Source organism: Ceratotherium simum, chromosome 18, assembly GCF_057802395.1.
Source record: "Ceratotherium simum simum isolate JZ-2026a chromosome 18, ASM5780239v1, whole genome shotgun sequence".
Classification (NCBI taxonomy): domain Eukaryota; kingdom Metazoa; phylum Chordata; class Mammalia; order Perissodactyla; family Rhinocerotidae; genus Ceratotherium; species Ceratotherium simum.
The window spans coordinates 42220698-42237585 of NC_141917.1; the positions used below are offsets into that span (position 1 = coordinate 42220698).

The window sequence follows — 16888 nt, forward strand, 5'->3', positions numbered from 1 at the left end:
TGGAATCATAAGAAAGGGAAATATATAGTCTTAAGGGAAAGACTGATGAAAACTATTCCTGTCCTCCGTAAGTGTTCATTCACTAATAAAAACAACTTATGTTATCTCTTTCCTAATGTGTGCTGGATAAACTAGCAAATTCTAACTTGTCTCCCCTTTACAGATTCCATTTAGAATGTCACATTTCTTCTAACACATTCATTATACTGGATATTATTCATTAGGTTTCATAATTTAGTAAGTTTCATCAGGTTCTAGTTATTTTTTTTTGAAACACTACTCACATCATCTTGATTGTAATTGAGTTGCAAATCTCCCAACAATCTCAATATTTCTAAGACAGTTAATCTCATCTAATACTTGTTTATTGGTTTTGCTCTTAGAAATTATTTCTAATTTCTATGTGTGCCTTACTTTGCCCCTATGGATTATTTATATGCTAATTGGTTTAAGTCTTGGGAATTTAAATATATTGTGAACTGCTCTCCAGATCTTAATCTTCACTTGAGGAAAATTTATTTCCTGTTCCAGGGAATAGGGGTTATCATTTTATTCCACATAATTTTCTTACATATAGTGTCATCCCTTTTTATGTCCATTCAGTGTTTTTGAGCATTCATTAATGTCAGACAGTGCATTAGATGTGGAAAATACAAAGATAGCCAAAGTAGGTTCTAGACTTTAATAAATACCGTTTCTTGAGGGAGATAGACTTAGAAGCTTTTAATTAGATTAAATTACGTTCGATAGACATTAGTAGAGGTTTTTTGAATATTGTAGCTTTAGCGTTTTGCCTTGTTCTTAAAGGCAGTTACTTAATTTTCCAGTGTCTAAGACTGTCAGAAACACTCTAGTTCCTTACTTTTACTTTTCAAAACATCATTGATTATGGAGTGCTGAATGTATCAGTTCTCGAATAATAAGTTGGTGGGTTTTGTTTTGTGTTTTTTACATCAGGTTGCGCTTCCTGCAGATGAAGATTATTTACCACTTAAACCTCGAGTTGGAAAAGCTGCGAAGGTCTGTACTTTGGTCAATACAGTTTGTACAATTTTGTGAGTCTCTCTTTTTCCTAAAAATCTTAAACATCGACTCTTTCAAATGAGATTTTTGTACTTCCTAGTGTATATATACCAAGAAGAAGCCACCTGAAGTCAAATATAGTGAGAACTGAATCAGTAAACTGTGCTGAAAACCAAGCATCATGTAATGAGATTTTTAAAAATTAAAGTAATGATTCTCAACCTTTTTAAAGAGTCTAATGAACATTATCAGCCTCTCTCTAAGAAAAAAAGGCATGTGTATAGTAAGTTTTGCATATAGTTTTAGGAGTTTAACAAGCTTCTCATGAAACCTAAACTCTAATACTTGTTTTAGATGGGTTTTGAAGTCCTGATAGACCTTAAATGATAAATATAAATTTTCCAAGTCATTTTCTCTAAATAAGAAAGGCAGTATGGTTTGAGTTGCAAACCTACCAACAATCTCAATATTTCTAAGACAGTTAATCTCAGTTAATACTAGGTTATTGGTTTTGCTCTTAGAAATTGTGCAACACAAACTCTAATAGATGTATTATTCTGCCTCTGCTGAGTGAACCTAAGTAAGGAATTTCACTGTTCAGAGCCTCAGAGTTCCCATCTGTGAAAGGAAGTAATACCTATTTTAGGGGTTGTTGTGAAGATTAATAATAATGCGGAAAACGTGTTGCACAGTAGCTACCACAAAGCATGTCCTTGATAAATGGTAATGATTGTATTGTAATTAATAAATTGTATATATAAGCATAATAATTGAAAGATTAGACAGCAGAATTAGCTTCTGTGTTGTCTGGTTAAAGATTTTTTTATTCTTCCTAATTTTCTCTAGTGAGTGGCATATTTCCTAAATACAATCATAAAGAAATGCTCCCAGAATGCTTCTGGTGGTAGTGTCTCGTGATTTTTAAGTGTGCTCTGATGTGGCTGAGTATTTTCATGCAGATATTAATATTTTGTTTTTATAGGAATACCCGTTCATTCTTGATGCTTTTCAAAGAGAAGCCATTCAGTGTGTTGATAATAATCAGTCTGTCTTAGTATCTGCACACACATCAGCGGGAAAAACCGTATGTGCTGAGTAAGTAGCTTGCTTTTTTTTTTTCTGAGGAGAACTAGCCCTGAGCTAACATCTGATGCCAATCCTCCCCTTTTTTCTTGAGGAAGATTGGCCCTGAGCTAACATCTGTGCCAGTCTTCCTCTATTTTGTATGTGGGTCACCGCCACAGCATGCCTGCTGATGAGTGGTGCAGGTCTGCCCCTAGCAACCAAACCTAGGCCACTGAAGTGGCATGCCGCCGAATTTAACCACTAGGCCATGGGGCCGGCCCCAAGATATTATTTTTAATGTATGTTCTATATTACTACAGTAGTTCACATATCTAATTTATAAATAAATACACATATATTGTCTATGTTCTAAATTTTTTAATAGGTATCTTTTCTTCTAAAATGTATTTAAAGACCATGGTTCTGGAGTCTTGCTACTCAATGTATGATCCTTGGACATGGGTATTACCTGGGAACTTGTTAGGCAGAATTTCAGGCCCCACTGTAGAACTATTGGATCATAATCTACGTTTCAACAAGATTACCAGGTGATGTGTATGTCCATTAAAGTTTGAGAGGAACTGGGCCATTCTGAAAGTGGGTTGTGCTCTTTAACGTGGATGGTATTTTGCAGTCTGTTGTAGATTGACTCTTGTGGCTTAGCTTTGTTTTTTCCTTAATATATGCAGCCATCACCACTATCTAGTTCCCAAACATCTTCACCATGGCAAAAAGAAACCCCATACCCAATAAGCAGTCATTTCCCCATTCCCTTACCCGTAGTTCCTTTCAACCACTAATCTACTGTTCGTATAGATTTCCCTTTTCTGGGCATTTCATATAAATGGAATCATAAAATATGTGGCCTTTGGTTCTATCTTGTTTCACTAAGCATAATATTCTCAAGGTTTATTCATTTTGTAGCATGTAGAACTGCGTTCCTTTTTATGGCTGATTAATATTGTATAGATATACCACATTTTGGTATTCATTCATCAATTTTTGGACATTTGGGTATTTCTAGTTTTTTGGCTGTTATGAATAATGCTTTTAGAAACGTTTATGTACAAGTGTTTGTTTGAACACTTGTTTTTACTTCTCTTCAGAATATACCAGGAGTGGAATTACTGGGTCATATTTAATTCTGTTTAACTTTTTGAAGAACTACCAAACTGTTTCCATATTAGCTGCATCATTATACATTCCTACCTGCATTGTATGATAGTTTCAATTTCTCCATATCCTCACCAACACTTGTTATTACCCTTCAAAAAAAATTATAGCTATTCCATTGATTATGAAGTAGTAGCTCATCGTGGTATTGATTTACATTTCCTTAAAGACTAATGATGTGAGCATGTTTTCATGTGCTCATTGGCCATTTGTATGCCTGGAGAAATGTCTCCTCAAGTCCTTTGTCTGTTTATCCTTTGGGCTCTTTGTCTTGTTATTGAATTGTGATAGTTCTTTTATATTCTGAATACTAGTTTCTTGTCAGCTACACGATCTGCAGAAGTTCTCTCCCATTCTGTAGGTCGTCTTTTCACTTGTCTTGAGAGTGTTGTTTTAGACACAAACGTTTTTAATTTGATGAAGTACAATTTATGTTTTCTTTTGTTGCTTGTGTCATATTTAAGAAACCATTGCCTAATCCAAGGTCACAAAGATTTACACCTAAATTTCCTTCTTCCAGTTTTGTGGTTTTAGCTCTTATATTAGGTCTTTAATTCATTTTGAGTTAGTTTTTGTATAATTTGTAAGGTAAAGAGTCAACTTCATTCTTTTGCATGTGGTTATCCAGTTGTCTCAGCACCATTTGTTTAAAGACGTTTTTCCCCCATAGTCTTGGCACCCTTTTTGAAAATCGGTTTGGGTTTGTAGGCTAACTTTTAGTAATTTTTATTTCTCTATTATGAAGAAATTGCAGCTTTCCTATTGGGCAGCTGAATTAGGTACTCTTAACACTGAACACCTAAAGAGTAAAGAAGAACATAAAGAAAAGAAACGAATAAAAATCACTAATCACCCAGTTCATTCTCTTTACCTTGGCATGACGGTGGAAATATTTCATGGGTCCTGGAATATTTTTTTACTTTGGGATAGTCAGGGCTTCTCTGCTCACTGTATTTTAGTTCCTTCAAGACCTTGGTGTAACTCAGAAATTTTCTTTTTGCAGGGAGAGTTAGAGGAGTGAAGTTTGGATCTTAAGCATGTCATTCTAATGGTATCAGCCAAGCGCAGAATAGTGTTGATCTGTTTTCCAGCCTTAAACACATTGTGGTCCCGTACCACCCCGTTTCTATCTAGTGGAGTAGGACTAATTTCTTAATAGTTCACCCCTTTTCAGAAGGTGCTAAAGTCAGAAGCTAGTTTCCTCCTAAGGCACAGATTTAGAAGAGGTTTGACTACTTTTAGTTCAATTATTTATCTCACTTAGAGAAGTGTGCAGTATGTTTGGTGCATTATCCACTTAAAGCCAACATATATAGTCATTAGAATTCTGGGCATTAGTGTAACCTCGCTTTCATTTTTCCTACAAGAAGAGAGAAGTTTTCCGTAAAGGAAATTTTCACAAATATGCTGAAACCTGCTCTTAAACTCTGGGTTAGAAAATCATAAAGAGAAATTTAAGAAATTAATCGGGGTTATGGACACTTGAAAATCTGGTGAGGGCTGCAGGGGAAACAGTATGGTAGTTATTCAAAAAGTTAAATATGGAATTACCATATGACTCAGCAGTTTCATACCCCAAGGAACTGAAAACAGATACTCAAATGCTTGTATACCAGTGTTCGTAGTATCACGATTCACAATAGTGAAAAGGTAGATACAACTCAAAAGTGCATCAGTGGCTGAATGGATAAATAAAATGTGGTATATCCGTACAATGAAATATTAGCCATAAAAACAATGAAATACTGATACATGCTACAATGTGGATGAACCTCAAAAATGTGCTGAGTAAAAGAAGCCAGACCCAATAGGTCACATACTGTATGATTCCATTTGTGTGAAATATCCCATATGATTCCATTTATGTAAAATATCCCAAATAGGTAAATCCATAGAGACAGAGAGCAGGATGCCAGGGGATGTTGAGGGGAAGAAGGAATGTCTGCCTAATGGGTACAGGGGTTTTTTGAGGGAGGTGGTGATAAAAATGTTTTAGAATCAGGTAGAGGTGGTAGTTGCACAACATAGTGAATGTACTAAATGCTACTGAATTGTACTCTTTAAAATGGTTAATTTTATGTTATATGAATTTCACCTCAAGGAAAAAATCTGATATATGTTTATATATACATACCAGATTTTATAGTCTCAAAGAGTAGTTCGTGGATCTCAGATAAAAATTTCTTCTAGGAATGCAAGGACTTCACATAAACTCCAACTTTAGCTGGTAACTAGCAAGTATAATATTTTATTTATAAATCTGGTACTAGAATAAACATGTTGGTACTAGATTGTTTATTGATGCAATTGAGTAGTTTTCCTGGCACTGCTAGTTTTTACATACCATTTAATTCACCACAATTGTAAGTGTAGTTCGGTGAGTTTTAATAAATTTGTACAGTTGTGCAACCCTCACCAGTTTTAGACATCCATCTATACGGTTCTCTTGTGTGTGTTTGCATTCAAACCTACCCCTACCTCCAGCCCTAGGCAAATGCTGATCAGCTTTTGGTCTGTATAGTTTTGCTTTCTCTAGAGATTTCATATAAATGAAATCATGTGGAATCCTTTGTGTCTGTTTTTTTTGCATTTGGCATAATGTTTTTGAGATTTCGCTTGTGTTGCATATATCACTAGTTCATTTATTTTTATTGATAAGTAGTATTACATTTTATGGATACACATAACATTTTGTTTATTTAGGTGATAATTTGAGTTGTTTTGTGTTTTTGGCTATTATGAATAATACTGATATAAACATTCATGCACAAGTCTTTGTGTGGACATGTTTTCATTTCTCTTGGGTAGATACCTAGAAATGGAATTTCTGGATTTCATGGCAAATATATATTTAACTCTTCAGGAAACTGCCATACTGTTTTCCAAAGTGGCTGTGGTAGTTTATATCCCTACCAGCAGTGTATGACGGTGCCAGTTTTCCTATATCCTTGCCAACTTTTGGTATTATCTTTTTTGATTATACCTATTTTAGTGGGTATGTAGCGATGTGACATAGTGGTTTTAATTTGCGTTTTTCTGATGGCTAATGATTTCAAGTGCTTATCAGCCATTTGTATATCTTAAGTTAAATATCTATTTCACTCTTTTGCTGATTTTTAAAATTAGGTTGTTGGTCTTAGTGCACTGTAAAAAATTCTTTAAACTATCTTAATGATATCTTTTGTAGAGCAAAGATTTTAATTTTGATGTTCAGCCTCTGTTTTTTATTTTATGGATCGATCGTGCTTTTGATATCAATACCAAAGAAATTTTTGCTTATACCAAGATCACAAATATTTTCTCTTACATTTTTTTCTTGACTATAGCTCTTTCATTTAAAGCTATGATTTCCTTAGAGTTAATTTTTATGTGTGATGTGAGTTAAGGGTTTAAATTAATCTTTTTGTGTGTGGATATCTAATTGTTCCAGCTGAAAAACTATCGTTTTTTCACTGAATTACCTTTGAATTGAATTGACTATTGAATTCCCAGTGAATTAACTATAAATGTATGGGTTTGGTTTTGGACTTTCTGTTCTGTTGATCTCTATGTCTATCCTTACACAAGTACCACACTGTCTTGATTACTATAGCTTTAAAGTAAGTATCGAAATTAAGTAATGAGAATTCTTTAGCTTCTTTCTTAGAATAGTTTGGGCTTCTCTAGGTCCTTCGTATTTCCCAATAAAATTTTAACGTTAGCTTGTTAATTTCTACCAAAAAGACTACTTGAATTTTTATAGGGATTGTGTTGAATTTACAGATTTGGGGGAGAATTGTCGTCTTAACTATTGCCTCGTCCAGTCCATGAGCATGATATATTCCTCCATTATTTAGGTTTTCTTTAATTTCTCTCAGCAGTATTTTGTCATTTTCAGTATACAGGATTTACACACATTTCCTTAAATCTGCTTCTAAGTATTTTTTTTTGTTTCATGCTATTGTGAATGGCATTCTTTCTTAAGTTCATATTTGGATTGCTGATAGCTTGTATATTGAAGTACAGTTAATTTTTATACACTTATTTTATCCTGTGACTTTGTTAATAAACTTGCTTATTAATAAGTTTTATTAATTTTTTGTGCCTTCCATAAGATTTTCTGCATAGATGGTCATATTGTCTGTGAATAAAGATAGTTTTACTTCTTTCCAATACGTATGCCTTTAGTTTCTTTTTCTTATTGCCTTAGCAAAATCCAGTACAGTGTTGAAAAGCAGTAGTGAGAGTGGACATACCTGCCTTTTCCCAGTCCTAGGGGAAAAGCATTCAATGTTTCTCTATTAAGTATGATATTAGCTGTCGTGTTTTTCCTAGATGCCCTTTATCAGGTTGAGGAAGTTCCCTTCTATTTTTAGTTGGGCATAAATGAAAATGAAAAAACAAACACCTGTTTGAATGGTTGTTATCAAAAAGACAAGAGATAACAAGTGTTGGCAAGGATGTTGAGAAAAGAGAACCCTTGTGCACTGTTGATGGAAATGTAAATTGGTATAACCACTATGAAAAACAGTATGGAGCTTCCTCAAAAAATTAAAAATAGAACTGCCATGTGATCCAGGAATTCCACTTCTGGGTATATATCCAAGGAAGTGAAATTAGTATCTTGAGAAGATATCTGCACTCCCATTATTCATAATACCTGAAACTTGGAAACAACCTAGATGTCCATCAACAGATGAATGGATAAAGAAGATGTGGTGTGTATATATACACACATACACACAATGGATGGAATATTATTCGGCCATAGGAAATCCTGAAATTCTGCCATTTGTGACAGCATAGATGGACCTTGAGAGCATTATGTTAAGTGAAATAGGTCACACAGAGAAAGACAAAATAGTGTATGATCTCACAGGTGGGATCTAAAAGAGCTGAACTCATTGAAACAGAGTTGAATGGTGGCTGCCAGGGGCTGGGGGATGGAGGAAATAGGGAGATGTTGGTCAAAGGTTACAAACTTCCAGTTATAAAAAGAGTAAGTTCTGGGGATCTAATGTAGAGCATGGTGACTATAGTTAACAATACTGTATTATATATTTGATAGTTGCTAAGAGACTAGATCTTAAATGTTCCCACCATAAAAAAGAAAGTAGTTATGTGAGATAATGGAGATGTTAAGTAACCTTATTGTGGTAATCATTTCACAGTATATATGTGTATCAAATCATCATGTTGTATACCTTAAACTTAACACAGTGTTACATGTCAATTATTTCTCAATAAAACTGGAAAAAAGTAAATATATTGAGAATGAAAAAAAGAAGTATTGTCTTTTGTCAAGTGCGTTTTCTGTCTATTGAGACAGTGATGTGCGATTTGCTTTTTATTCTGTTCAAGCGGTATATGACATTAATTTTCTGATGTTAGACCAACCTTATATTCCTGGAATAAACCTGGTTGTTCATGGCAGATGATCATTTGTATGTGTTGCCAGTTTCCGTTTACTCATATTTTGTTCTGGACTTTTTTTTTCATCTTCATGAAGGATATTGTTGTGTAGTTTTCTTTTCTTGTAAGGTCTTTGTCTGGCTTTGGTGTCATGTTAATACTGACCTCATAATATAAGTCAAGAAGTGCTCTCTCCTGGTATATTTTCTGAAAGAGTGTGGTGTAGGTTTGGTATTATTTCCTCTTTAAATGTTTGATAGACTTCACTAATGAAGCTATCTGAACCACCTAGTCTTTTCTTTATGGGAAGATTTTTAATTCCTGATTATTTTCCTTTCTTCTTGAGTCAATTTTGGTAATCTGTGTCTGTCTTGAAATTTTTTGAGGTGGAGTTAGATTTTTGATTTTAGATCATTCTTCCTGTCTAATATATGTGTTTAAAACTATAAATTTCCCTCTTAGATGTTTTAGATGCATCCCATTTTTAGTTCCTCTATTCATTTCCTCTATGTCATTTACTTTTCCAGCATTTGGTGATTTTCCATATTTTTTCTGTTTTTGATTTCTTTTCTTTGTGGTTGGAGAAAATACTTTGATTTCAGGAATTTAATTTAGTGATTGATATGGTTGGATTTACATTTGCCTTTTGTTGTTTTTTAGTATAGTCACACACCACATAATGATGTTTCAATCAATGATGGACTGCATATACGTCAGGGGTCCCATAAGATTAGTACCATGTAGCCTAGGTGTGTAGTAGACTATCCCATCTGGGTTTGTGTAAGTACACTTCATGATGTTCCCACAATGACGAAATTGCCTAACAGTGCATTTCTCAGAAGGTATCCCTGTCATTAAGTGACACATGACTGTGTCTCATGTCTTTACAGCCTTCTGTTGTGCTTAGCAAATATTTTTTAGTGTACCATTTTAATTCCTCTGTTGATTTTTTAGCTTTGGGTTGTGTTTTTAGTGGTAATTCTAGGGCTTACACTATGAATTTTTAACTAAAGCACAACCACAATTTCTGTAAAATACTGAAACCTTGCTCTAATACTTCCTCCTCCTTTTTGTGCTATTTTTATCATATATATTTCAAATATATATGCTATAAATCTAGTGTAATAAAGTGTTATAATTTTTACTTTAAATAGTCTTATGTTTTAAAACTATTAATTGAATAAAAGAAATATACAGTCTTATATTTACCCACATTTTTATCATTTCTGAAACTCTTCTTTTCTCTGGATTTGAGTTAAAGGATTTTTTAAGAATATTTCTTGCAGGGTATAGATGTGTTAGCAATGAATTTCCTCAGTTTTTATTTGGAATTGTGTTTATTTTGCTTTTGTTTTTGAAAGGAGATTGTCACTGAATCTAGAATTCTTGGTTGACAGTTTTTTCTTCCAACATTGGATAGTCATTCTGCTGACATTGTTTCTTTCTACTCCATTGTTTCTGGTCAGAAGTTAGCCTTAATTATGGTGTTGTTCTCTTATATGTGTTGTTATGTGAGTTGTTTTTCTCTTGCTGCTTTAAAGACTTGGTCATTCAGCAGTTTGACTATATTTCTAGGTCTGATTCTTTTTCAGTTTCTCCTGCTTGGGTTCATTGCCCCTGTTGGATCTGTAGACTGTTTTTTGATTTAACAAATTTAGAAAATTTTTCATTGTTATTTTTTCAAATATTTTTTATGCCTCTTTTTCATTTTGGAGCTTCCATTGGGACACTTGAGGTTGTCTGTAGATCTCTGAGTTTTTCTTATATTTCTTTCTCTCTTTAGATTTGATAATTTCTATTGATCTATGTTCATTTTTACTGATACTTTCGTCTGCCATCTCAGATCTGCTCTTGAGCCCATCTAGTGAATTTTTCATTTCATTTATTGTACTTTTCATCTGTAGAGTTTTCATTTGGCTGTGTTTTTATAGTTTTGTTTTCTCTGTTCAGATTGACTGTTTGTTGAATCATTGTCCTATATCCTTTAATTCTTAGAACATAGTTTCCTTGCATTTTGTGGACATGTTTCTAATAGGTGCTTTGATATTCTTGTCTACTAACTCCAACATCTGGGCCAACTCAGAATCAGTTTCTCATGACTGCTTTTTTTCCCCTAAGTATGGATCATACTTTCCTCTTTCTTTTTATATCTGCTAATTTTTTGTTGAAAAGTGGACATATTAGGTAATATATTATGGCATTTCTATATTCTTTTCTCTCTCCTGTATATCTCTTACAATTCATATTTGATTATGTTTGGACAACTTTTAATTTTTTAATTATTTATTTCACTTTTTCGAGGATGGTTGGGATGAATATTATTTTTGTTTCCCCAAATAGGTCATAAGCCTGTTGTGGGCAGGAACTGTATCTTAAACAAGGAGTATCTACCACAGTGCTAAGCTTAGTCCTGTTTTCATAGTCTATATTTAAATACTAAGTCAATTGAATTTTCTTTAAAAAAAACAAAACTACTATATTGTGTTCTATTAATAGCTATGAAAGAGCTTTTTCATAATTAGAACTTACTGTAATTTTCAGTCAAGAACTGATTTGGTAACTCTTACATGTGGGGAAAGAATACATATGGATTAACTTATTTGTAAAACTGAAAAGAGAAAACTTCATTTTCTAGTGTTTCATTTTCTAGTGTTTCCTAATTGTTTTATAAACCGACAGGCAGAGGCTCTAAACTTTTGGAGGCCCATGTATAGAACCAAAGGTGTTTTATTTGCAAGAAGTAGGGTACCCATTAGTAATCCATTGGTATTAGTAATTAAGTTACATTAACTCCAAGAACAGAGTTAAAATTAAAATGTCCCTGTTCACTTACAGGACTACACTTGAGGCTTATAGTAATTATTATTATAATAGTTTGTCAGTAGTAAATAGAATAAGATATTCACGTTCTGCAAAGTCCATTAAAGATGAGTAATTAGGGAAAATTTGGACATATTTTATGTATTAAGAGAATTTTTCAAATGATATATTTTAGAGAAAAGGTTTTGTAAATACTTTATTCTTATTTGTTTTCACATTTTTAGGTATGCCATTGCATTGGCCTTAAGGGAAAAACAGCGTGTAATATTTACCAGCCCAATTAAGGCTCTGAGTAACCAGAAATACCGTGAAATGTATGAAGAATTTCAAGATGTTGGTCTGATGACTGGAGATGTTACTATTAATCCTACAGCATCTTGTCTTGTTATGACCACAGAGGTAATTTATATGGTGCCTCATCTAGTTTTTCCCTTGTAATTTAATTAGTGTGTCTATTCAATTAGAACATCTAATGTTTTATCACTTGCTGTATATAAAATGTAATAGTTTACTTTCTGAGTAGATTTATTTGAAAGCCATACGGTTCATCTTAAAACATTCTAGATACGGTTCATCTTAAAGCATTCTAGCAATTGTATAAATTTAGTTGTAAATTAGAAATATTTCTGTTATTTGTCATACAATATAGATACAGTTTTTTCTTCACCAGATATTTTTAAAGGCTTATTGTTGGTGACATGAAAATACTTTGATGGTTTTAGACATAGTTTCAAAGATGTAAATACAGTTTCATGTAAATAGTGGCTCTTTCTTCCATGAGATTTTTTTTCTTCTGCATCTGAGTGTTGATACAAATAGATAAATAACTAACTTTTTAAAAAATGCCCGAGTATGTTTAGCTTCTTCCCATAATCACAGTTAAGTTTTACATATACTTATAACATTTTATGTTTTGGACATGATTAGCTATCTTTACTGTACTAAGTACTTTTGTATATACTTAAATTATATCCTTGCATTTTATGAGGGCACAGTACAATAGAGAGCATAAATTAGCTTCTGGTCTGCAGAGTCAGCTAAAAACATTGTTCACTTTTCATTTTGGTGCCGAAAGTAAATTTATTTTCCATTCTCAAACTTGCGTCCATGTGTGGAAGATTTTCTTTAACTCAAAAATCAGGAGAATGGTTGCCAGAAAGTTATTCATATTGTGAGATGAGACAGAAAAAAATGGGTAAACAGTATGAGATCCAGTGTGTTGGATAGAAGATAATTTTAAGTTGCTCTCATGTCCTAGTAGGTGTAAATCTTGGGATAAATCTTGTAAATCTTGGGATAAAGGAAGTGGCTTGATATTCAAGATATATAAAGATAGAGGTGATAATTCTCTCCATGAAATGTATCTGATTACTAACTGTTGAGAAGTCATTTATTTTAGATTTATGAGAAAAGGAATGTAATTTGATTTATGAAATATACTTAAGATATATAACCCCTAAAATTATTTTAATGTTTCCATTAAAAAAGAATTTCCAAAATCCCGTGTTAGAAAGAAGAGCTTTTGTTATATCAGAATCCTGCTAAATCTCCTATTTTTTGCTTTAGATTTTGAGAAGTATGCTGTACAGAGGTTCTGAAGTTATGCGAGAAGTTGCTTGGGTCATATTTGATGAAATTCATTATATGAGAGATTCAGGTATATTCTGTCGCGTTGTTGAGATGTGTGCCGTGTATTTTCCTTAAGAACGGCATTAGGAATTTTGAACAAGTAGCTGTAAAATTTTGCTTTGAGTTTTCATGTGGCTAGAGTTCTAGTAAACTAAAGTGTGGACATGATATAATATTTCCGGTAGGATCTCATTCCACTATAGCTTCTTAAATTGTAACTTTTCTGGGTGAGGAAATGCAAATTCAAATAAAACAAATGGAATTAAAACTAGTTTGCTTTTAATACAGAGCTGTATAATATGACTATTGTTAAAGAATTTCTAAAACTTCTAGCCTACAAAGTTAACTTCCTTGTTTTTATTGTTATTTTAATTTTTTAAAAAAACTAAGAAATTCATGTTTATGGTAAGAAAATAAAATGAGGACTGTGAAATAAAGATGAGCAAAAAGAAAAAGTTATAAATATTCCTTTACTTGAACTATTACACTATAATGGAAAAGTGTACTTTGAATTTTGGGTGGAACTGGGAGGGCTAACGGTAACAAACACATTTAAAAGTTAAATGTTTAACATGTGCACGCTTAAAATAAAACTTGGTTTTTATTTAAACTGAAGCGCTGAGTTCACTTGTATTTCTAGTGAAAGTAATACAATTTAAGAAATCACTTACCCTTTAAACATTTCACCCTTTTCAAATTCATAAAATTAAGTTCTGAACAGAGTTGTTTTGGTTTCAGATCATGAATCCTGTATTGATTTGTTTATTTTAGAGGGAAATTCTCAAACTGATTTTTCTGGGTTTTTTCCATTTTAATAAAAACTGACTTACAGTTTTTCCGTTCATCAGATGTTTCATCTCTAGAGATCATGAGGGTAATTTGCATGAAAGATGCCATGTGGTATAGTAATTGTGTTTCTTCGAAATTTGTTGCTGCAACTTTCTACAAGCCGTTAACTTCTGCTTCTCAAAGTGAGATGGAAATGCTATTTCCATTGTCATGGGACTCTTGTTAGGCTGTTTGAAAAAGATTCAGTCTGGAGCTGGTCTTTGCAGGCTGTTATTTCAGAGTACATTGTGTTTATAGTGGTTTAGTCTACTAACTTTCTACTGGATAAATTCATGGTAAGTACTAAAGTAGTTTTCAGTAAGGGTCTGTGGCTAAAAATATCCTTGTGTAAAGTGATCTGCATTTCTAATTATTGAGCTTGAGAGAAAATAATTTTAGATATTTTTCAATAAAGTGACACTGAATTCCAAGGTATATTTATTTTTTTCAGAGCGTGGTGTGGTATGGGAAGAAACTATTATTTTGCTTCCTGATAATGTTCACTATGTCTTTCTTTCGGCTACTATTCCAAATGCCCGACAGTTTGCTGAGTGGATTTGCCATTTACATAAACAGGTATTTTCTTTCTCTTTTTTGATGTCTTCAATATTTAAAATGTTCTAAGTTGGCTTACTGTGTGCTGTACTTTGTTCCTAATGCTGTCTAGAATAAAGAAGACATTTTAATGTGAAATTACTTCTCAAATCAAGCAAGCTTATCAAAATCAACTAACTAGCTTTTTACAAGTGTGGATTTCTGAGTCCCATCTCAAACAGTGTTATCAAAATCTCTGGGAATAGGGTCTTGAAAGCTCTGACTTTTAAAAGCTCGCAAGTTGATCCTGATGATCTGCCAGGTTTGGAAACTACTGCATTTACTCCTACAGGGAGCCATGAGTACACAGTAGAGAATTTCCTCTAAGACCTCGGTACCAAGAAAAAGCTGGGCATCTCCTGAGCATATGATTTGATTTTTCTCACGTGAACATAGTCAAACTTTACTGACCGTGTTTCCCTTTTGTGTTTCTAGTCCAATTTAGCAGTGGTATAGGACCTTATAACACCGTTTGTTCATGTGTATTAAATTTATTCTTGGTTTTATTTTCCTACCCTATTTTTTCTTTACACCACTATCCTCACAAAGTTGCTTTTATCTGTTCATAAGCTCTCTAATGGCATTTTTGTAACAGCCATATTGCTTCTGTAGGATAGAAACCCAGTGGATCTTCTGGAAGAGCTAAGTCAACCTGCTGCTTTAGTAAGGCTTTGAAAAGCCTCTGTGGGACAGAAAAGTCCTATTTTACTTCAGGAAGCATTGTGTGGCACCATACTGCTGCTCTGTAGAAACAAGCATCTTCTCTGTGGCATCACAGGTCTAGGTTATAGATCCAGGATCATTATTGAAGCTCAAATCATGTATTTGGCGGTGGTTAGGGAATTGGTGAAATTGAACAGATGGTAGAATAATTTGATAAAACTAATTTTTCCACAGTCTTCTCGTGCCTAGTTTTTAAAGGTTTTTAAAAAGTATTTTCCCTTTTGAAATGTTGAATTCAAAAGTTTATTTAGGTAGGTCAAATACACGGTATTATTTTGAAGAAGTAAAATATTATATTTTTAAATTATATTTCTTTCTTTTTATAGCCTTGTCACGTAATTTACACAGATTATCGACCTACTCCATTGCAGCACTACATTTTTCCAGCAGGGGGAGATGGACTGCACCTTGTGGTTGATGAAAATGTAAGAGAGTAATTGTCATTCTTATATCTACAATGTCCTACTTTGTCGTTTATACCTGTTTTTCCTTAATCTAGAGAAGAATTGGCAGATATTTTTTTTCCTAAATAGTGTTACAGTCCAAAGTTGTTGTTTTCCTGTGTATTTTTATTTCAAAAATTATATTTAAGATGTGTTTTTCTTATGCATGAATTAGATTTCCTTCTTTTCCCAGTGTATTTTTTTTTTTTTTTTTTGGTGAGGAAGATGAGCCCTGAGCTAACATCTGATGCCAGTTCTCCTCTTTGCTGAGGAAGATTGGCCCTGAGCTAACATCCGTGCCCATCTTCCTCTACTTTATATGGGATGTCACCACAGCATGGCTTGACAAGCAGTGTGTCAGTGCGCGCCTGGGATCCGAACCTGCGAACCCCGGGCCGCCCAGGTGGAGTGTGCGCACTTAACTGCTACACCACCCCCTTTCCCAGGCCCCCCTTTCCCAGTATTTTTAAATGCCTGGAGAATAGGGCCTCTGGTTATGTTTCAGATATCTTATGCTTTACTTTTCCCAGTTTTATTACCCCTTTATCACCTTTTATACTATTTTAGTGACCTTTGTTATAATTATTATTAAATTATTTTTATTTGAGGAAGCTTTGTTTTGAAGTATGAAAAATGTTTGGATTTTGATTAAATATTAGTGAAGTTACATAGAAAAATATCTGATTCCAGGGTGACTTTAGAGAAGATAATTTTAATACTGCAATGCAAGTACTTCGAGATGCTGGTGATTTGGCAAAAGGAGATCAGAAAGGGCGGAAAGGAGGAACAAAAGGTAATTTGGAACTTTGTTTCGAGAGAAATTTACATATAAATGGTATTTTCAAATTACAGTTTTTGTTATTTTGTTTAACTTCATTTTTCTCAGGAAGCTTTATAAAGATCTGGATAGTATATGATAAAATTGGATGAATAAAGGTAGATCTCTTTTTGCTATATGACATTTATTGAGATATAATTCACATACTATGCAATTCACCCATTAAAGTATACAATTTATGCAACCATCACTGCAATTTTTTTATTGAGATATAATTCACATACCTTAAAAGTCAACATTTTTAAGTGTACAGTTCAGTGGATTTTAGTATATTCGCAAAGTTGTGCAACTGCTTTGCAGTGCAACTACTACTACAACTAATTCTAGAACATTTTCAACACTCAAAAAAAACCCCCCATAT

The 16888-nt window shown here is 33.3% G+C and overlaps 1 protein-coding gene across 1 annotated transcript in view; it reads left to right on the forward strand.

Moving 5' to 3' along the window:
* MTREX (Mtr4 exosome RNA helicase) overlaps positions 1-16888 on the forward strand; it is a 101784-nt gene that overhangs the window by 11686 nt on the left and 73210 nt on the right. The window contains exons 4-10 of the mRNA XM_004422817.3: positions 958-1020; positions 2006-2118; positions 11697-11871; positions 13039-13129; positions 14381-14505; positions 15573-15671; positions 16380-16482. Coding sequence (XP_004422874.1) covers positions 958-1020; positions 2006-2118; positions 11697-11871; positions 13039-13129; positions 14381-14505; positions 15573-15671; positions 16380-16482 — 769 coding nt within the window. The remainder of the gene's footprint in view (positions 1-957; positions 1021-2005; positions 2119-11696; positions 11872-13038; positions 13130-14380; positions 14506-15572; positions 15672-16379; positions 16483-16888) is intronic.